We start from the raw sequence: 22,366 nt of genomic DNA on the forward strand, positions 1-22,366 counted from the left end.
GATCATATGATACTTTGCATGCACAGCTGATTGAAAAGGCCCTTGAGGAACTTTTTTTGGGCGACGTCAACAGGAAAGGCATGGCGTTTTTATACAAAGGATGATTGTATGTCTTCAAATACATCGATCAGAATATCAAGTGAGCCAGAAGCCTGACTCAGGCATATTGGCCATACTCTCTCTCTCTCTCTCTCTCTCTCTCTCTCTCTCTCTGTGTGCGTGTGAGACTTTTCGTCCTCATGGTGACAAAAATCAAGTCTCTGTTAGGTAAATATTCAAATGGTGAATACATGTTTGGTTAAGGTTTGAGTAAGTCTCCGGGAAATGAAAACAAGTCAATGTAACGTGCCCGGACGACGTGGAGACAAGCCTGAGTCATTTATACCGTTTATTAACTTGATGGGAACTCGTGTGGCTAACAGCTGACATGTGTTTTAGGTGTTGTAAGATACTGTAGAGCGAGGAGGAGGAGGAGGAGGAGGACGGGGGTATCAATCTCGTTGAAGGCCTATACTGCACCACTGACTGACAGCACCTCAATGAGTCCAACGCGCTGATCAGGGATTACCAGCACAGTGGCTTAAACCACAGTTCTGAATACAAGGGCTCACCTGAGGCCTGAAGCTAAACATCCACCTGACAGTGTAAACAGTCAACCTGGTAATATTCTGTACAAATACAGACAAAACTATTCAGTCTTAATAATGTGCATTCTTTACCCTAGATACTTATCCATGTAAATCAATGGCTGAAAAAACACTTTTCGAAGATTGTTCGACGTTGTATAAAAATGAAACTATACAGTCGGGACTCATTCTGAAAGATCCACGTCTTCTGTGGGGACCAATGGGCTTGTGGCGAAGGAAGTCAGAATGAGAGACAGTGTGGTATTAGAATTAGTAAGATTTCATTGAATTTGCTCAGCTACATCTTATCTATGAGGGCTTAAATAACCAGGCTTGTCGGCTGCTCAGTGAGCTGGTGGTTCCTCTCAGGACAAACACGATGAGCTTCAACTGGGAATCGTAATATTTCCTTTTCGTAAACCCCACGTGAATTTCTTTCTCTGTTTTGGGGGGATGATCAACGTGTGGAACTCTGTACAGTGGATCGTGACTGGGATCATTTTGAACTCACCATGAAAACGTTTGGTATTTTATTGCACAGCCTTGGAGGTCTCAGAGCCACGTTTTGTCATGATTCGGCCTTATTGTGGACTTGATTTACTGTTCCTTGTGTATCTGTTACTTTGGTTTCTTCATCCCTTGTTGTGGGTTTATTTTTCATTTTTCAAACATTCCATGTGTCTCTGTTTTAAGTTACCTTTGTTATCCCTTGTGTTTCGTTCTGTGTTTCCTGTTTTATTTTGACATGCACATCCCGTTCCCCTCGTCTCTTGCTGTTTTCTTTTGTTTCCCGCTTCTGTGATTGTGTGCCCCGCCCGATGTGTCTCACCTGTGTCCACTCTGCCCATGTGTGTTTAGTCTTTGTGCTCCCAGGTCGTTCCAGTTTGTTCCTGTGTCTGGCCTGTTCTGTTCCAGTCTGTGATGTCGTGCCTTGTTTCCTGGTTTGGTTTGGTTTTTTTTCTTTTGCACTTTGCATCTGGGTCCTGCTCCTTCTCACCGAACCACATTTCTATCATCAATGTGCAAGACCAACCAAAAGAAGTGGACACCATCGGTCAAAATATCACTGCCCATTATTCAAGATGTCTGTGAGCGATCCTGATCAACCTCACTGGAGACGTCCTGAGCTGAAATGTTAGTGTGCCGTTTTTGTTTTTTTTAATGCCACAGGCTTTGTGAGGATGAAAACACGTGGGCGATTGGTCTCACGTCTCCTTTTAAACAGGAGACAGAATGAATGATGAATGTGCCATCGGTTACTTTGCTCGGCTTTGTCGAGCCTGAAATCAGCGCATTGCAGTTTGAAACTATAACTTGGGTGTGATAAAGCTATTTCCCTCTGTTGAACACAAAGTTTACACTCTACAAACTGCTTGCACCTAAGTTTTCTCATTGAGTTTTGTGTATTTTAAAGATCCATCTAAGGAGAGGCATTACAGATATGCTAAGGTTACACAGCAAATGTATGTGGTATTGGTTAATGCGATTTATTGTTCTTGTCCCTTAGACTATGTTAAAATGGACGCAGTCACTGGGGCCTGAAAGTGAAGCCAATGAGGAAATGCCTGAAACCTGTATTCTCTCGAATGACCAGCAGAGGGCGACTCTACTTGTTGCAAAAAGAAGTAAGTTTCTTTAAGTCAGAGAAAATGACTCTTACTTCTCACTTGATTTATAAAGTCAGTAAACTTTTTCCTGAGGTGTTTCTGTTCTCAATCTTTAGTTTCAAGTCTACTCCAGTACAGCATCATGTTCATTTTATAAATGATGGTCTCATTTAGAGTAAAATAGACGACGGACATTGGGACGTGGCTCCAGTGTGATTGACAGTTGGCGGCGTCCAATAGAAGAGGTTTGCAGGTGTAGGTGGACGTGCAATGGATGAGCCCTAAATCAGACCGAAACGGCGGCTGACAAACCAATGGGTGATGTCACGGTGGGTTGCCACTTGGATTGTCCCAATACAAATATAAAAAAAATTTAAAAAAGGTAATGGATGGTAAAAGTCAACATGAGCATGTGGACTGTTATTCAGCAGCCACAGTCAGATCTGTAAGTCTCTCTCTCTGCGTGTGTGTGCGTAAAGAGAAATCTAATAAAAGCAGGTGTGATCTCCTCTACTACGAGCGAGCTCCTCTCCTGTACGATGCTCTGTGCTGCTATTACAGTCCAGTGGAGCTTCACAACACTCGGGAGAGGGAGCGAGTGAGAGACAAAGATGGACACGGGAGGGGAGAGAGAGCGAGAGAATGTGTGCAAGAAGAATGGGACCTACGCCAGCTCACCCCACCCTTACTGCTGCTGCCTGCAGAGTGAGGAGTGCTGCATTTCCTGAGGGCAATGCAGAGGACAAGCAAGAAGAGACTCACTTCTGTTAAGGTCACTGTACAGCCAACACAGAGCACACACACACACACACACACACACACACACACACACACACACACACACACACACACACACACACACACACACACACACACACACACACACACACACACACACACACACACACACACACACACACACACACACACACACACACACACACACACACACACACACACACACACACACACACACACACACACACACACACACACACACACACACACACACACACACAGAGAGAGAAAGAGCCCGTGGCGGACAGAGAAACTGAGAGTGTCAGATGAGCGGCAGCGTTCACCACAATGCCTCCGCCGTCAGATGTTCAGCTTCACGCCATCAGAAGACAGGAGAGGGAGTGAATCATTTTCACACCCCAAAACTGTCGCCCACTTCTTTCAGCTTTTTTTTTCTTTTCTCCCTCTGAGTGTTCTGTTCTGTGATTGGATGTTTTTTTGTTGGCCGTTCCGAGGAGACTGCCCTCGACAGCTGCACGTATTAACACTTATTCATTATGACGTTCTATCTGACATTGATTTCAAAATCACACTCGTAGGAGCAAGGTGTTTTTGAGGAATGTTTTTGTTGGTAGCTCCACTTTAGGTGTGTTATGGTCTGACCACGGCTTAGTGTTCACTTAACCGTCGCAAATTATACGTTGTTTGAAAGCATGCAGTCTCCTGATTTTATTTATGCAAAACCTTCTACTTTGTGCAAGTGTTTTCCACTCAAGTTGTTCAACCTATCACCCTATTTCCTCTTTTATGCTTCGCTGACTTGTTGGTTGGACATTTTGAAGAGTTGCCTCACAGAGGAGACCAGATTTATGACTGCAATCAAAAGTACTGAAGAACAGTAATTTTTATTTTGGATACGTAATCTTTTTGACCCAAGTATCTCAAATTACTCCGAAGAATTTAACTGTCTATTTTTACAGATTAGTTGAGCAATAGATGCCAAATAAATTCCTGTTAATAATCTTGTTTCAATTTCGTTTTTTCCATCAAAAATGGGAAACATTACTAATTGGTTCAGCTTTTCAAATATGACGATTTGCAGCTTTTGTTTGTCATATAAGATGGTAAACTGAATATCTCCACCTAATCACTTTGGGCTTTAGGAAATGGTGAAATAATCAGCACACTAATCTACGCTGACATTAATATTTAGTTGCTGCCCTTATTCTACACTCGGCGTGTGCACAACACCTCAGAGTCACACTGACGGTTTCTTGCATGTGTCCATATGAAAACAGGAGGAAAAAGAAGAGCGCGGAAGGAACTCTTCAGGCCTCCGAGGTGCAGCGTAACAACTCGCAGGGAATGACAGAGGTAAGCGGGGCTCTCCCGGGATGGAGGATTAGTGTGGAACCATTACCTTAGCCTCGTGAATCACTGCTAATGGCTTAAGCGAGATGGTAGTACACAGCTGGACACATTTAGATTGAGACTTCCAGTTCTGAAACACTGCACACCGCAGCATATTCCTCCTGTTAGTGGGACACGCGATCGACTCTGACAACTTAGTGTACAATGGACGGTTTAAGTCCCCCACCCCAAGCCAAAATGAGCATACACCAGCAGATCCTTAAAAATTTATTGTAGGTAATGTAAGATGAAATCAAAAGTGATATAAGAAAAACAAAAACAAATAACCCTTGCATAGATCACAGACCATGCCTTTGTCGTCATCATCAGACAAACTGAACACATTGCAGCATAATCCTCAATAAACACAACATGACAATGGTGATTGGATCAGAAAACACAAGAAAGAGGTTTGGTTTTGCTTGTGGATGAAAAGAAGAGCGGAAGAGTTCAACAGTTCACTTTTTTGCAAATGTCCTCCAAAAACGGCCCTATACTTGCAGTCAGACGTGCGTCCTTGACGGAAAAGACCAACTCAGCCGTCGCGAGCCCGATCTTCTCACTGAAAGTCACCTTTGGCGAGTGAGGTACACAACAATCCTGACATTTGATCCTGTTCAGTGCCTCCTCAGCAGGCAGAAAGCAGTCCAGTATCAAGACCTTTTAGCCAACAAGGAACGCCTTAAAAACCGATGTGGTACAGACAAGGCTGTGTGACACGGGCCCTGCTGAGACACGACAGGCATGTTTCTCACAACACAGTATCACTACAGTCTAGACTGAGATGAGAGTGGGCGAAGTGTCACACGAACGAGCGCTTCAGTCCTAGAATAGAGATAGAAGTCTGAGAAACTAGCCCTTTATGTCCTCGCTCACATTCAGAGCCTAAGCGAGCACAACCCGAACATCCACACGCGCCGAGTGCGGCTCGGATACCCGGCGGCGTCTTAGTGAGGAGGTCAGCGCTAAGGTGCTTTTGAGAAATCCAGCAGAGGACACGTTTCACAACAACTTCTGAACAGGGCCTTTTACACAAAGCCTTGGTGCAGATGAAAGCAAGGGTTTCTTTACTTTCTCTCTCTTTTTTTTTTTAAATTTTTTAAATTTATTTTACATGATGCAACTGTGTTATAGTTGATCCACAGTTTGAAAGGCAAAGCTCATGCAGTCTTCCGTCGACCATGCATATTTTTGCGATCAGTAGGTTTCTGTAGAGATACATTAAAGCAGCAGGTTCAGCAGCGGAGACTGGAGAAAATGGGAACATGATGGTTGAATGAATCCTGTATTTTTTTTCTTCTCTTGAAATTAAAAAAACAAACCATGTTTTTTTTTTTTTAAATTCACTTAATGTCCATATCATTTATTGTATAACAATTGATCATAATACAGTAGTTTCGTTATAATGGCTTGCCAGTGGAACATACCCTTTGATGTTCCAGTATATGGCATGTTCTTCCTAAATCAGTCACGTGACAGTGCCACCAAAAGAAAAAGGGAAATAAAAACACATTCAAATTGTTTTGTTTTTTTATACTTACTTGCAGTATATAGTGGTTACTTTTCTCTATCTTATTGTAGCTAAATTGCATTTTGTTCTCATGTTTTTTCTTAGTTTAATTGATTCAGTTTTTTCTTGCTTGAGTTTCTTTGCAGAAGCGTAACATCTGACAGTGAGCTGAACAATATGAACATGTAATAACAATGTAGGCACCTTCTCTCACATTCACTCGCACAGCTGATCAGCCCAGTGAACTGATGATAGATCCTCTCTAAGTGCATTATGGGCCGTTCCTTCGGGATGGTGTTATAAGGTTCAGCCTTTGTTACTAACTACAAAACGACTCGAGTCTGACCCGGGTGGTTAATGGGGAATGCCATTGTTACAAAAGCCTATATATTATATATTTTGATTTTATTTCATTTTCTTTATGGGTTTCTCTGAACAAAATGTCGGCCTCCATCTACATCTTAACCCCATTGACCTTACAAAAAAAAAATCACAGAACAGAGGGAGAGGTTGGTACATGAACAGCCCTGTTGTGAGTATCTATCAAGTGATCACAGTTCCTCTGACATTCAAAATAGATTTGTTTCTTTGTTTTTTGATTTTTTTTCTTTCTTTTTTTTTCTTACAAAAAAGCATCTAAGAAACAGGTTATCTGTTATTCTATTGCTGTTAAGAATGCATGTTTCTTTTGGGTAATTGAATGCATAGCACCATCCATACATGCCCTCACAGCAAGAGAAGCAACAGCACTGCTAATGTGAGGGGTATCATTTGTATTTTCTTCACCTCATGTTGAGCTGTGGCATGCAGGACATGACTTTCCTACTTTCAAGCATTAGTCATTCTTGATGACCTGGGCGAACGATTTCCTGATAGCTGCGTTTATGACTTGACTATAATTTCCTCGTATCATTCTGTGTGTGTGTGTGTGTGTGTGTGTGTGTGTGTGTGTGTGTGTGTGTGTGTGTGTGTGTGTGTGTGTGTGTGTGTGTGTGTGTGTGTGTGTGTGTGTGTGTGTGTGTGTGTGTGATAATAGTATTACATATATGGTATTGGGTGTTATTGGCGTCCGTCTGTATGAGAAACCCTACACAAATTGAAGATCCCTGACACAAACATGTCTTTTCCTGCTCTCATGATAAGATCCTGACATCCAGCAAGGCTCTTAAATATTTACCTCGCCTGAGGCAGACACCCTTCTGCAGTACAGTACAAAGATCAGTTTCAAATAAAATAACAAACAGTGCCCTGTACTAACCAACCACCAATAACTAAACAAAACAAAAACCCAGATAGGGTACAAAAATCATAGAATGGAGAAAGTCTTGTCCAAAACAATGAATGAAGGCTTCAGCTTCAGACATGTGATGGTAACAGGACAACAATGGTGGTCCTGTACTAGCACCACAAAGGATAGCCATTGCACCGACAGAAACAACTATGACATTCAAGTAGCACTGCAGCAGAGCTTTGTTTTTCATAGGACCTTGTCAGGAGATTGCTAAATTTAAAAAATAAAAAAAAATAGCATACAGTATAAAATCTTACTATCATTTGAATGAATTTATCTCAATACTGAGTGTGGATTGATGTACAGTAGCTGGAGATTTTCAAGTAGTCATTAGAATTTATTCCAGCCCATCTGCAGTTCGCTTGTTTGGGACAATGTGCTGAGAAACAATGCACTACGTATGAGCAAGCACAGAAAAAAAGATATAACTTAACAAAAAATGGTTCAAGCAACAGAACAAAATGATTGTGCAAAACTTCGGGCTGCACTCTGGATTGCAGTATGACAGATATAAAAACTATATCAGACTTAATATATCTGCTCTCTCCCACGTGTTGATGAACAGTAAGGCGTGCTTCTGTGACACAACAGCAACCTTACATACCACTGTTTCAAAGCAAGTAAGATATAAAACAGTCAACCTCATCCTGTCAGGAGAGTCAATCAATCTCTAAAAACTCTCGATGAATGAATGTTCTGATTGTGCGCAGCTTTAAGTGAACAAAAGGAGCAGGATTCTGGTACACTATTTGTCCTAAGTGCTTGTGTAAAGGCTATGTTTTGGGACTCTGACATTCAATATTGCATGACTGCTGTTTACACTTAAGGTTCCATTTTGCATTATGGTAAAGGAAGCCCTGCATTGAAGCTTGCAGCTCTGCAGCAAGTTTGCAATGACCTCGCTGAGGTAGAGACCCTGAAAGGATGCATGGTGCAGAAACAAAAAAACAACAGACGTGAATAAAATATGCCGAAAACGGGTGGATGTTCTCCTTTGAATTGGATTGGTAAACATGCAGAGTACAATACATTGCTGCTTAAGGGCATAATTAAGTGCATGAAAACTAGGGTTGTGCATGACAGCCATGGATCATCTTCTTTTTTTTTTTAACACAATCGTCTTCTACATGTGTTTCAACCTTGCGTATCTTGCATCGTTAACATCATAACCAACAGTGTGTCCAACACCAAAAAGGTGAACCAGCTCTGCTCAACCTCACCAAATACCATTGTACACTGAGGCACTTTCACTGGTCCTGTTGGTGAAAGGGATAAAGGCACTAGCAACTAATGTCAGAATAATTCTCTGTGAAATTTGGTAAAGATCCTTTTTGAGTGTATTCCAAAACAAAGTGTACTAAAATTTGACATGGAGATGGAAGCATGACTACTAATTGTCTTCTTTGTAGAAGGTCCATGCACTGCACTATTGATGTAATACTGTAATTGGTGCTTATTATGATTAAATGCATTTTTGATAATATTTATTCAGTTTCTTTGTCTACTTTTAAATTAGAAACTCTGCATCCTCAAGGTGGGTTTGGATATATTTGACCGCAATTCAGAAACATCCAGAATTTGATTTCCTTAGTTTCCCTGACAATAGGGCACTGCAGAGTGCCTGAATTGCAACAAGCTGTATACTCTTGTCATGCATTAAATATACCAGGATACAAAAGTACCTTAGTCAAATAGACCGTAATGCAGGTTACTTTTTTCATGCTATGATCTCATTTATGTACTGTTCCCCTTAAGATTTTACATTCAGTTTCTATACTTCTAAATGATTAGCATTTCAAATTAAAAACGCATCCAGTGCACTCAGTATGAAAACAGATGAGAAGGAGTGGATGGAGGCAGGTATCCAAAAGAACATCCTTTCCATTACGTGAGATATGTCACATGCATGCCGATATCAAAATGGAAAGTCTCTAATCATGCTAATGTGAAGCTCACTTTATCATTGTGCTGTGTTGCATCTAAAGGGCATGGCATGGAATCACTTGGTGATATCACAATTACAGCAACTGTCGGAAAAACAGCAGCATTGCAGATGTCCGTGAAGCGAGTAGATCACCATCTGTTTACATCCAAACATGAGAGATTAGTCTTCCTCCTATAAGGTGCTTTGCTGAATAGTAGATCCGTTTGTAGGAAGGGAGGAAGATATATGTGTGTGTATGAGGGGGGGGGGGGGGTCACATAACGTATTGGCGCTTACCACTTGACTGCAGATGCTTGCATGTCCCTGCAGACTTTTCTGGTGCATTGTGCAACTTGCTGAAATATTATCTGTACTCCATGCACAAGATTTCAATCATCACGCCGTTGTGTGATAAGACAGTGTGTGCTCTGCGTCCTCCAGGGAGCCATATATACGCGTAGTAATCAATGGTTTCTTTTTGATATACCTATTTACTTGTCGGATCAGAAGAATTAATTATTCTAACAACCTGTCTCACACTCTAGAACAACTTAGTTTTTTTTCTGTTTCCTTCCTATGTAGCTGAGCATAGTTGTAGGCCTAATGCCATTGAGCGCTTTGAGGAGGGAAATGAAGCATTCCTAAGTGATGGTCTACTCCACATGACAGTCCCATAGAGATCCCAAAGTTCCTAACTAGTGTCTAAACATCTGTAAGCAGCTTGCTTTTATTTACACAGTTTTGGTTGGCTATAGTGCAATTGCCAGTTCTGAGGTTTGCCTCCCTAAAGTTGTCGATGCTATTGTTTATGTCTCCATCAATCTCCATGTACTCTGACTTGCTGACAGTGGATGAACTGCGGCGGCTAGAGTTGGTTTCAGAGGGGATGTTTGGATTGCTGACATTGAGCAGCTGGGCCTGCTCCTCTCCCTCGGTCTCTCGGTGGTAGAAGTAGTTGAAGTTGGACACAATGACTGGCACTGGGAGTGCAATTGTCAACACTCCAGCGATGGCACACAGAGATCCTACAATTTTGCCTCCTATAGTGACTGGGACCATGTCCCCATAGCCCACAGTTGTCATAGACACAACGGCCCACCAAAATGCATCCGGGATGCTGCCAAAGTAGGATCCTGGCTCCTCTGCCTCGGCAAAGTAGACAGCGCTGGAGAACAAGATGACTCCAATGAACAGAAAGAAGATCAGCAATCCCAGCTCTCGCATGCTGGCCTTGAGCGTCTGCCCCAAAATCTGCAGTCCTTTGGAGTGTCGTGACAGCTTGAAGATCCTAAATACCCTGACCAGACGGATCACCCTGAGTATGGCCAGAGATGTTGCCTGCTCCCCCACCCCCTCGGTGCCGGGATCTTCAGCCAACTCAGTGCCAAGTGTAATGAAGTATGGGATGATGGCCACGATGTCGATCGTGTTCATCATGTTCTTGAAGAAGGCCGGTTTACTTGGGCACGCCAGAAAGCGTACTATCAACTCAAAGGAGAACCAGATTATACAGAGTGTCTCGATGATGAAGAAGGGGTCAGTGAGGATATTTGGCTTGAAGTATATTGTAACGTTCCCCACTATTCGAACTGTTGTTTCCTCTTTCAGCTGTGGTAAAGTCTCTAAACAAAATATGACTATTGAAATCAGGATCACCATCACAGACACTATGGCAATCCCTCTGGCGGTGCCTGAGCTTTCGGGGTGCTCGAAGAGGAGCCAGATCTGACGCTGGAACTCCTTTTCAGGCAACGGGCGCTCTTCCTCCCTGATGAAACCCTCATCCTCACGAAACTTCTCCATCGCATCCACTCCCAGCTCGTAAAATTTGATTTCTTCCGAGAACATATCCAAAGGGACATTCACTGGTCTTCTCAGGCGACCCCCAGACTGGTAGTAATAGAGGATGGCATCAAAGCTGGGGCGGTTTCTGTCAAAGAAGTACTCATTTCTCAGAGGGTCAAAGTACCGCATTCGCTTTTTGGGGTTGCCTAGCAACGTCTCTGGAAACTGGGAAAGAGTTTTCAGCTGTGTCTCAAACCTGAGACCGGCTATATTGATGACCACCCGTTCGCAGCATTCGTGGTCATTGGGGTCTGGAGGGTAGGTGTCCTGAGGGTGGCCAGGGACAGCCGAGGTCTCGTCCATGTTATCTCCTGCTACCACAGTCATTTTGGAAGGAGGAGGTGGAAGAGGAGGAGTTGAGTTGGGATTTTGGTTAGTCTGACTGAGCAGGCATTCAGGTTCGGGGGGAAATTTCCACTCCTCAGCTTCCCACACCCCTTAAATTGTCGGCGACGTCTCCAGGTACGAGGGGGCTTGTTGGCTGCTTTGCCTCAGTGCGGCTCCACTGCGGTTCTCGCTGACTTGACCATTGCTGCTCTCCAGTGCATCTGCTGCTGTTGTTACTGCCGCCTCTGTCACCCAGAGGGAGAGGGAGAGAGGGAGAGAGAGGGAGGAAATAATGGGATCAAACTGCCAAGATATTTGCTGGCTCAGCATTTTCTGCACTTTATTTATTCATGCATTTTCTTCTCTCAGCCTACGATTAATGCAATTGTTCGGTAGTAAAGATAAGAAATAAATGTATATATGTATAACTCTAATGAGCAATATTTAGAATATTTCAACAATGTAGACATTTAAAATCTATCTGTAGTCATTGTGAGTTTTCCCCATTCTCTTATAATTCTTATTAGCAATTAGTAATTCAAAAGGCATTGTATCTTCTGTGTCCCTGCTACACTCCTATTGTATTTCTATACGGATGTTTACTTCAGTTGGTCATAGTATTGCAGTGTTTCTGTCTTAAAGGAGCATGGCAGAGATGCATCCCATACAGCACTCTGTCCAGCCTGAATTGTGATGTGACGCATAACATTTTAAACTGATATTAAAGCAACTGAGGTATCTATATAGGCCCATTGCCTGGCACAATATGCACAGCTCATCTTAAGGAAAGAGGGCAAACAATAAAATGACAGTGCATCAACTTTACATGAATAACGGCTGTCGATAAATAATCCATCCTGCAGCTGTTGTACAAGTCAGCAGTTTCCAGGCTCACCGTGGGTTGATCTTGAAAGGTCTCGAATGCGTATTATCCTCGGGTAAATTCATCCAACAGCGGGGCACCGGTGAGTGTCAACTTTACATTGCACCTCGCAAAGAAAGAACCGAGAGCCTGTCGGTGGTCCTCAGCATCCCGTGTCCGTCAGACAGTCCTCACGTGGGTCTGAACGTCTTAAGAGGGCGAAACGTGAGGAGAAATCAGCTGAGTCGCGTGAGGGAATCCTGTGATGGGAATGGGGAGAACGGAGAGGGTCGCGAAGCTGCAGCGTCCGCACTCGCTTGCGCGGCGGCACGTTGGTGTGAGCAGCTTACAGTAGGCTGTACCGCAGGAGGAAATCTTGCGCAGCAGTTCGGGGGGGGGGGGGGAGATACATTATGGGGCAACAAGCGAGCCCTTGACATTTCCAGACATCTCTGCATCAGCAGAAATCTGCTGCCTTTTGCGAGTAGACAAGACGACGGGCTGAGTGCGTGTGAGCGCGGCCGCGGCGAGCGGACCGAGATGGACAGTGGAAGAAAAGACCACACACGTCAAGTGCAGCCAGCGGGTCCAAATGGTTTCTCCCCAATGTCAAGCATGTTATGCTGTGCAATTTACATGCAAGTGCAGCGGAGGTAAGGGAGAGGAGAGGAGAGGAGAGGAGAGGGGAGGGGAGGGGAGCGCAGCAGCAGCAGGAGGAGGAGGAGGAGGAGGAGGAGTTGGAGGGTTTCGACGCAATGCAGACCGGCTCTACTAAAGCACGCCGACAGAACTTCTCCACACACCACACAAACAGGAGCTGGTGTGCCAGCACTGGCGCAATGGACCGCAACGAGGGGACAGTTGGTAACACAGTCCTCCAATCAACACTGTGCAACATCTGAGACGAGCTTCATCTTCTTTCTTTTTTTTTAATTATTATTTTAAATCAATCAGTGGGAGATTAGAATGATGCCCTTTTCTTCCCATCACTCTTGGATTGGAGGAGGACGACGTGTCAAGGATGTGTGTGCGCTAAAGTATGTGAGAGCAAATTCGATTGTTGTTGTTCTTCATTGAACTACAGCAGGAGAACAAAATCTCCAACATTGCAGATCATGCCCAAGATTTTATAATTTATGATGCTGACTAACTTATAATGTCCTCTCAATGGCCCCCAAAGCGAAGCAGATGAGACCCCCCCCCCCCCCCCCCCCCCCCCCCCCCGCCTTGAATTTGACAAACCAAACCAACCATGACTCTGTCACTTTCAGCACCACGGACAGCGCACATGATCGATTCACCACAGCGAACCACGAGGACCTGCTCAGATTATTACAGTCAAACGTCATTTAAAAATTAAAAATTAAAAATTTAAAAAAAGCAGGGCTTATAAAGGCACTGAGGTGACGGGGTCAAATTGACTCAAAACAACTGTTGCCTGACAAAAACAACAACAACAACAACACACATTCAATACATAATGAGATTATCACACATCTGTCTAATTGTTAAATTGTTCAAATGAGCCTGGTTCTATTACCACTATGGCACTTTATTTACTGAATTGCTTCTGTGGCAACGCAGCCTCTGTGCGTCTTTTGCAACCATTGAGCACCAACACATATATATATATATACACATATATATACATATATATATACACATAAATATATACACATATATATACACACATATATATATGTGTGTGTATGTATATATGTGTGTGTGTGTATCATATTGAACTAATCAATTCTTACACAAATGACTCGCTGTTTGAAAAAAATGTTTTCTGATTCATAATTTATTTATAAAAAAAAGGATCAAGTTAAGTTCACATACATGTTTAAATTAGAAAAATAAATATTTCATCACATTTAGAATTCACAATGCATTTATGACATGCAAGACATTACACCCAAAATGCCTTTGTCTATGTCGTTGACGGCGAAATGTAACAACACAGCGGTAAGTTGCGATTCCGACCTTGCGTCACGAGCTGCACAAGGAAAGAGGAGGTTCAGATTTACAAAAGGCGCATGTACACAATGCTTTGTATACAGCTGGACAGCTCCAAAGAACGCGTGGTCGTTTACAGTACAACGCCTACACAAGAGAATGTTGTCTATTGCGGCAGACTTAACTTTCCCCAAGCGGTTCCACACCGCCAGGTCTCTGTGGGCCACATCACTGGCAATGCAAGAGCAGTCTCGAGAAAATGATCCAGTATTTTGGAGAAGAAGAAAAGGCCACACTAGTGTTTTGTTGCGACTCTGAGGGGAGCGAGGGGCTTCGCTTAAATCCTCTGCCTCCTGCAGCTGAACAGAACACGACAACTCCCTGTGTTGACCTGTGAGAGAAAGCCTTCAGCCCTCGGGTGAGCTTAGATCACCACCGACAGGCATCCGGTCACATACGGAGTCTCACGGGCTTAATCAGTAAAAAGCTGCAACAGTGCAAAGATGCTCAAGCTTGAATCTTAGTTCCTGAGCGGTCTGCAGGGATCTTGATCATCCACGGAGTGGCGCTCAGAGCTCACCTATTCTGGCCACTAGAAGCACATAACGAGCTCCAAGAAAAAGAAAAATCAATGTTAGACTAATGTGAGACTTGTTATTATTAGAGAGAAGGGAAAAAAACGATCCTGTGATAACGAGATATTTATATTTTTTAAGTGGTGGTTACTTGTCTCGTTATTGTGAAATACAGATGCTGTAAACCTGAACACATTATCCTGAGTGTGAGAGTCCGATCCAAATAGAGGCAAACAAGCCATCGTCCGAGGCCTTCTATTAGACATCAGTGCAGTTTACTAACCTTCCCGCCACATACTCCTTTGCAGAGTATAGTTTACATGTGTGTGCCGCGGGACGGCATGCTGCGTAAAAGCCACTGGTGTTTGGATACCAGGACACGTTCGGCACGAACACATATAGTAACCCAAGATCTGGACACAACAGGACCGTGGATAAACAAGTGTCAGTGTGCTCATAGCAGTAGCCACCTCTCCAGAGTGCGCATGGTGCCAGTTCGACACACACACACACACACACACACACACACACACACACACTGACTTGTGGCCTGTTCTATCGTATGTGATCACATATTATTTTGTCGGTTTACACATCTGTGTCGCTAACTCGCCGCGCGCTGCAGTCTGGAGAGCTGGATGCCTCGTGCGTCATTGGCCCTTTGGCGCACGGCTGACCTCCCCTTTCCTACATTGTTCCAACCTTTGGGATTATAAAAATATTTTTCTCAACAATAGGAGGATAGCTTGCGGTTGGCGTGGCCATTTCTTTGTGGGTAAACAAATAAAAAACACCTGTCCCCTGGAGGCTTTTGTCTTATCCTGAGGCTCAATTCCTGCAGGCCTGTACTGTTTCAAATATTCTACGCGTCTGATTGTGTGCCCGGTGTTTTTATTAGATGTTTCCCGAGTATAACATTAGTCCATAGCTTTCTTCCTTATGTTTGTATTTCTACCAGTAGCCCCGATATGAGAAAATGTGTGAAGTTGGAGCAGCAGGAGGAATGATTTTCTCATCTTAAGATCGCGTGAAATCCTCATTTTGGTGTTAGTTGTAAAATGAATATCTGGGATTCACTGAAGACAGCGTGCGTAAAAACACCTGTAAGCACCCGTCGTGGAGAAGCCTATAGACTTCATGTCCACTGGAAGACAGCTCACCAGGAAAGAAAACCAACACACACACATCTTCTTTACACATCTGTGAGTTTCCCCGTGTATGTCCCAGGTGGGTGTATGTTTGGATATGTCAGAGTGCCCGGGTCGTCGCTCTCCTGATAGGACTCCGTTTTGGAGAGTGACAGGTCACTTTTGTCTGAATCACACTCAGCAAACGAGGGCTGTTGCTGCTGCTGCCCGCAAGTCACGTGTACGTAGTGAAGGTTGTCCTCCTCCTCGTTCTCCCTGTGGTAGAAATAATTGAAATTGGACACTATCACAGGGACCGGTAGAGCTATGGTGAGTACCCCGGCGATGGCGCACAAAGATCCAACGAATTTCCCCCCAATGGTGGAGGGACACATGTCTCCATAGCCGACCGTGGTCATTGTCACCACAGCCCACCAAAACGCGTCGGGTATACTTGAAAATCCCGACTCGGGGTCCTCGGCTTCTGCGAAATAAACCGAGCTGGAGAATAGAACCACGCCGATGAGCAGGAAGAATATGAGCAGCCCCAGCTCCCTGAGACTTGCGTGGAGCGTTTGGCCGAGGATCTGGAGACCCTTGGAGTGCCTGGAGAGTTTGAAAATCCTGAAGACGCGCACCAGGCGGATGACCCTCAGTATGGCCAGAGACGCCGCCTGCTGACTGCTCCCCTGGTGCTCCGCGAGATCGAGGCCCAGGGTGATGAAGTAGGGAGCTATGGCCACCACATCGATCAGGTTCATGATGTTTTTGAAGAAGACGGGCTTGCTGGGACACGAGAGAAACCGCATGGTGAACTCCAAGGAGAACCACACAATGCAGAGCGTCTCTACCATGAAGAAGGGATCTGTGAAGGGACTGGGCGCTTTGCCGCTGGCGCTGCCGTTGGCGCTGTTGTCCGGCACCGGGGGGACTTCCCTGAACTCAGGTAGTGTCTCCAAGCAGAATATAACGATGGATATCAAAATAACCATAACGGACACGATGGCAATTATCCGCGCAGGTCCTGAGCTTTCCGGATACTCGAACAGCAGCCAGAACTGGCGTTGGTACGCGTTGTTGGGCAGCGGGCGGTCGTCTTCCGTCGCCAAGCCCTCGTCCTCCCGGAAGAGCTCCACGGCCTCCCCGTCAATCTCGTAGAACTTTAACTCTTCCAGGAAAATATCCACAGGTACACTCACGGGCCTCCGGAGCCGACCGCCCGACTGGTAGTAATAGAGGATGGCGTCGAAGCTCGGCCGGTTCCTGTCGAAGAAGTACTCGTTCCGCAGCGGGTCGAAGAAGCGCATCCTCTTGCGCGGGTCGCCCAGGAGCGTGGTCGGGAAGCGGGAGAGGGTCTTCAGCTGCGTCTCGAAGCGCAGACCGGAGACGTTGATGACCAGCCGCTCGCTGCGCTCCTGGTCCGCCGGGTCCGAGTCCGCAGCATCTTGCGACAGAGGAGTTACGACCACAGTCTCGTCGTGGCTCTCCCGGGACACCACAGTCATCTTTTTACCCCTCCGAGGGTAAATCCGTCGCTCGCCTCCCGGCTCTGCCTCTCGCCCTTTTTTGCCCGTGCGTCCTCCCAACTCTCCTTCTCATGCAGCCGCCCGAGGCTCTGCTGTCGTTGATTTACACCGTCCCTCTGTCAGATTGGTGCCTCCGCACTGTCAACTTTCAACGGCGCAGACAGATCTCCACTTGCATAAGCAGTGCCGATGGCTGGAGATGGCTATCATGTTCACACCAGTTTAAACTCCAAAGCCCTTCCCAAGTTGGAAGAGCAGATGACACTTGCTGCTGCTGTCCCTCTCACACTCCCTTCGCTGCAGTGACTTCCAAGTACACTTGTAGCCTGACAAGTGTATTTCTTCATGTGAATTGGAGATGAATATCTTCCTCTGTCCTTTTTTTTTTTTGTCCAGAGCAAGGTTGAATATGTTTTCAGATCCGGAGTCCACTGAGAAATGGAGTCTCTCACCCTGCAGGTCCCTCATTCATGAAATCATGGGGCTATTCTTGTCACAAGGGGGAACCTGCAGGACCCCGGCCCGTGTCTACTTTAGGTAGCAGCCCGCAGTCTAAGAAACGGTCCACAAGAAGACGATAAACACATCTAAGTGTTGGTGCTTTTTCTGCGGCCGCATATTAAATGTGGCTTGAAACTAATAAGACGAAATAAGTCGAGTGCCTGGGAGCACACAGCGCCGTATGACCAGGGGCTCTGCTGGCCCCGGCCAGTGGAAACTGCTGGTTTGACTGACACTTGAGCCAGAGAGGGTAGTGTCTTCAGGAAGCCTCAGCCAAAATAACACTCACTCTCCGCCCAACTTAAAGGGCTCAATTGTACAACTTGGAACAAGGGGACCCCCATAGGACCAGTGACCTGACCATGAGGTCACTGCGGCGTTAAGAAAGAAAGAAAAGAAAAAACTGCTGTGAGTTCTTCCAAACCCATTAGTCCCCTTTCAGACCTGGCAGACCGGACACATCTGAACGTGTTCAAACTGCTGTTGGTCACGTTAGAGTTTCACTCTTCTTTTCGTCGCTTTGAAATTAAATGATGAAAGGTTTCAAAGACGCGGCCCCGGTGTGAACAGAGGGAAGTTGTAGTGTATGTGCACTGCAGCGTTGTGGTCTATTTATAGATCTGGCTTTTTTTTTCTCACTTTCATTGCCTTCACGAAGCTGTATCAGTTACGTCAGTCACCGCAGTTGTACACACAGGAGCACAACAATAATAGCACAGCGGTGTTAATCGGTGTTACTAAAACCAACCGGGACAGTTTGCGTTATTACATAGATGAGGGCAAGTGAGAATAAGTTGCCATCACAAACTTTTATGTGGGAGAGAGGGGTTTTTTTTGGCTCCCAGGTTAAAAAGCAGAGATTCCCAGAGGGACACCTTCTTTGGGGGCCTTTCCATTACTGAACAAAGGGTTGGAGTCAGATGCCAGTGTCAGGACACGGTGCCGCCTGCCGCTAATTTGTTAGCATATAGCGTTCACCAAATGACTGTCTGGGTCAAGCCAAGGTGTCAGGCCTTGACTGTATCCAGGGAAACAAACAATAACAAACGGAGGAATGCACACGTGACACTTCCTCACATCAGTCAAAGCAAAAGATTCCGAGATGAATCATTCAGTTACGATCTACACTGGCCTCCCTCTGTCACCTCTATTTTTAATTGTTCAAAATTAAGCAAAGGGAATTTTAATCTCATCTCCGTGGGTAGTAGTATCATTTTAGCGCAACATTCATATTATCTAATTCCAGTATAGCAGCATTTACTACTCTGTCTACTCTGCTGCCATGTGTGTGTGTTTCCACCGTCCACACGTTTCTGTGCAGAGGAACATTTTCACTTAAACAGGGAGCGCGTGTAGCCTGGGAGACACATATCGTAAAGTCGCAGGGTGCATGAATGCTGACAGCGAGGAACCTCCCACCGTTATTAATGGCTCGACCTATGAATGCAGGAGACCCCCGTGGTAACAGGATACTGTGGATTCTCCCACAGCAAGGAAAACGTCTGACTTCTTATCATTTTTAAGAAAAACATATTTTGACAAAATCTGTCTCAATCTCAACCGATGTGAATATCTTCATTTAATAATTGTGATAGTAATACGATAGACACAACAAGGAGTAAAGAGGGTGTCTTAATGTCACAGTGGAATGATCGAAACATCTGATGTGACTGAATAAAACATATCATTCATGATGTTGCTTAGCACTTTGAGATTGCTTTTAGCAATGAACAGTGCTCTATAAATGAAATGTATTATTATGTGAATAAAATAAATAGTGATATCACAATTATTCTTATGATAATCCTCACAATGTTGTGACTTTCTGAGACCTAATTTGTTTGAAAGCTGCCAGTGTTTGTTACCATTTTATTCACTGCACTTCACCCTGTGAAGATTGTCTTTGTCTAATTATAGACAGGGCGAGTTTCCTTTACAAACCCATTACAGACATGAGGTAATCATACAAGCAACTTGTGTCAACGATTCCCTTTGGCTTTCACCTCCGAACCCCGGGCCAACTGTTTACAAAGTGTGTGTCTGTGTATTTCTGTAAGTGTGTTTCCGCCATTGCTATCAGTGCGATGGGTGTGTGTGTGTGTGTGTGTGTGTGTGTGTGTGTGTGTGTGTGTGTGTGTGTGTGTGTGTGTGTGTGTGTGTGTGTGTGTGTGTGTGTGTGTGTGTGTGTGTGTGTGTGTGTGTGTGTGTGTGTGTGTGTGTGTGTGTGTGTGTGTGTGTGTGAGATAAATTGAAAGAGGCTGTTTGTGTGTTTTTTGTTTTTGAAGGTCAGCCAGGCTAGTCAACAGCTCCTTCTAGTTCACATCCTTCTAGTGCCAACTAATCTGCTGGAAATGAAATAGGGGGCATTTGACCCAGTCTGACGTTCACTCTGGCGATGACAGCGTCGCAGACATTGCAAGAGTCTATAGAGGCAAAGTTGTTCCTGTGATTCAAGCTGCTTTAGTCGAAAGACTCAACGTTTTAATAATGAACAATCACTTGTAGTTAATTCAAAATTTATGACAGAGGTAGAGAAAAAATTGCCAGTAATCAGTGGTTTGCTGTATTGCAGGTCAAATTTAGTAGTTTAGAAAATAGGGTCGGACAAAATAATGTTATAAATCATAAGATGAAGAAATGAAATTTGTCTTCCAGTATTACAAATCACCAATCAAGACTGCATTATGTCAATATGTACAGTGCATGATTTGAAAGTCAATGTTTTGGCACTTTGATTTGTCTGGAATTCAGTTTGATGGATTAACCAAAAACAGACATTCCTGTCTGGTTAGTATATTCATTACCAATCTCTCAACCGATTTTCCGGAAAATGTACAATACTAGGGCTGCAAGTAATGATTATCTTCAAAATCAATGAATCTGCAGATTTTTGTCTTTATTAATCCTTTACTCAATAAAACACCAGAAAGAGTCAGTGTTGTCAAATGTCTTTGTTTCGTCTGATGTCCCAAACCCCTAGATAATCAATGTCCTACAATGTTGAGACAAGGGGAAAACGGTACATTCTCACTTTTTGGAGGCTGCAGACATCAAATGTTTGACATGTTTACTTGAAAAGATTAATCAAAATAATAACAAAATAATTGCCAATTAATTTTGTGTCAAATCAAATTATTGATTGAACAAGTAATCGCTGAAACTCTAAAATAAATAATGAAAATAATGAGTCAGAGGTTAGGTAATCTACACTTGTAAAAAAAACATTAACTGTTCATTTCGCCCCATTTTAACCCAGACGCCATTGCCTGGTTAGTACTGAATTTACTTATAATGATATCTACACTCACCGGCCACTTTATTAGGTACACCTTGCTAGTAAAAGGTTGGACCCCCTTTTGCCTACAGAACTGCCTTAATTCTTCGTGGCATACTTTCAACAAGGTGTTGGAATCATTCCTCAGAGATTTTGGTCCATATTGACATGATAGCATCACGCAGTTGCTGCAGATTTGTCGGCTGCACATCTATGATGCGAATCTCCCGTTCCACCACATCCCAAAGGTGCTCTATTGGATTGAGATCTGGTGACTGTGGAGGCCATTGGAGTACAGTGAACTCATTGTCATGTTCAAGAAACCAGTTTGAGATGATATGGTGCATTATCCTGCTGGAAGTAGCCGTCAGAAGATGGGTACACTATGGTCATAAAGGGATGGACAAGGTCAGCAACAATACTCAGGTAGGCTGTGGCATTAAAACGATGCTCAATTTGTACTAAGGGGCCCAAAGTGTGCCAAGAAAATATCCCCCACACCATTAAACCAACACCACCAGCCTGAACCGTTGATACATGTTCATGTTCATTCATTCATTCATCGTCTACCGCTTTATCCATTTAAGGGTCGCTGGAGCCAATCCCAGCTAACATTGGGCGAGAGGCGGGGTTCACTCTGGACAGGTCGCCAGCCTATCACAGGGCCACATACAGAGACAGACAACCAGTCACTCTCACATTCACACCTACGGTCAATTTAGAGTCTTCAATGAACCTAACCCCTTCTGCATGTCTTTGGACTGTGGGAGGAAGCCGGAGAACCCGGAGAGAACCCACGCATACACGGGGAGAACATGCAAACTCCACACAGAAAGGCCCTGGTTGAACAGGATTCGAACCCAGAACCTTCTTGCTGTGAGCCGAAGGTGCTAACCACTACACCACCGTGCAGCCCTTTCATGTTGTTTACGCCAAATTCTGACCGTGCCATCCGAATGTCGCAGCTGAAATCGAGACTCGTCAGACCAGGCAACGTTTTTCCAATCGTCTATTATCCAATTTTGGTGAGCCTGTGCGAACTGTAGTCTCAGTTTCCTGTTCTGAGCTGACAGGAGTGGCACCCGGTGTGGTCTTCTGCTGCTGCGGCCCATCTTCTCCAAGGTTCGACGTGTTGTGTGTTCAGAGACGGTATTCTGAATTCCTTGGTTGTAACGAGTGGTTATTTGAGTTACTGTTGCCTTTCTATCATCTGCCCATTCTCCTCTGACCTCTCACATCAACAAGGCATTTTTGTCCACACAACTGC

The 22,366-nt window shown here is 44.5% G+C and overlaps 2 protein-coding genes across 2 annotated transcripts; both read right to left on the reverse strand.

Annotated features, from left to right (window-relative positions):
* Positions 1-4,596: 4,596 nt before the first annotated feature.
* Positions 4,597-12,496, reverse strand: kcna1a (potassium voltage-gated channel, shaker-related subfamily, member 1a). Its single transcript, XM_035643564.2, has 2 exons — positions 12,174-12,496; positions 4,597-11,523 (listed from the first exon to the last, which is right to left on the reverse strand). Exon 2 carries the CDS (start codon positions 11,276-11,278, stop codon positions 9,809-9,811), a length of 1,470 nt encoding a protein of 489 aa, XP_035499457.1. The 5' UTR covers positions 11,279-11,523; positions 12,174-12,496; the 3' UTR covers positions 4,597-9,808.
* Positions 12,497-13,942: 1,446 nt separating this feature from the next.
* On the reverse strand, positions 13,943-18,039 carry LOC118315772 (shaker-related potassium channel tsha2-like). The gene has a single exon (XM_035643335.2). It carries the CDS (start codon positions 17,301-17,303, stop codon positions 15,864-15,866), a length of 1,440 nt encoding a protein of 479 aa, XP_035499228.1. The 5' UTR covers positions 17,304-18,039; the 3' UTR covers positions 13,943-15,863.
* Between the last annotated feature and the right edge of the window lie 4,327 nt (positions 18,040-22,366).

Source organism: Scophthalmus maximus, chromosome 7 (genome assembly GCF_022379125.1).
Source record: "Scophthalmus maximus strain ysfricsl-2021 chromosome 7, ASM2237912v1, whole genome shotgun sequence".
Taxonomy (NCBI): domain Eukaryota; kingdom Metazoa; phylum Chordata; class Actinopteri; order Pleuronectiformes; family Scophthalmidae; genus Scophthalmus; species Scophthalmus maximus.

Coding starts and splice junctions, on each gene's coding strand:
- kcna1a (XM_035643564.2), bottom strand. CDS start 11,278: ATGACTGTGGTAGCAGGAGATAACATGGACGAGACCTCGGCTGTCCCT.
- LOC118315772 (XM_035643335.2), bottom strand. CDS start 17,303: ATGACTGTGGTGTCCCGGGAGAGCCACGACGAGACTGTGGTCGTAACT.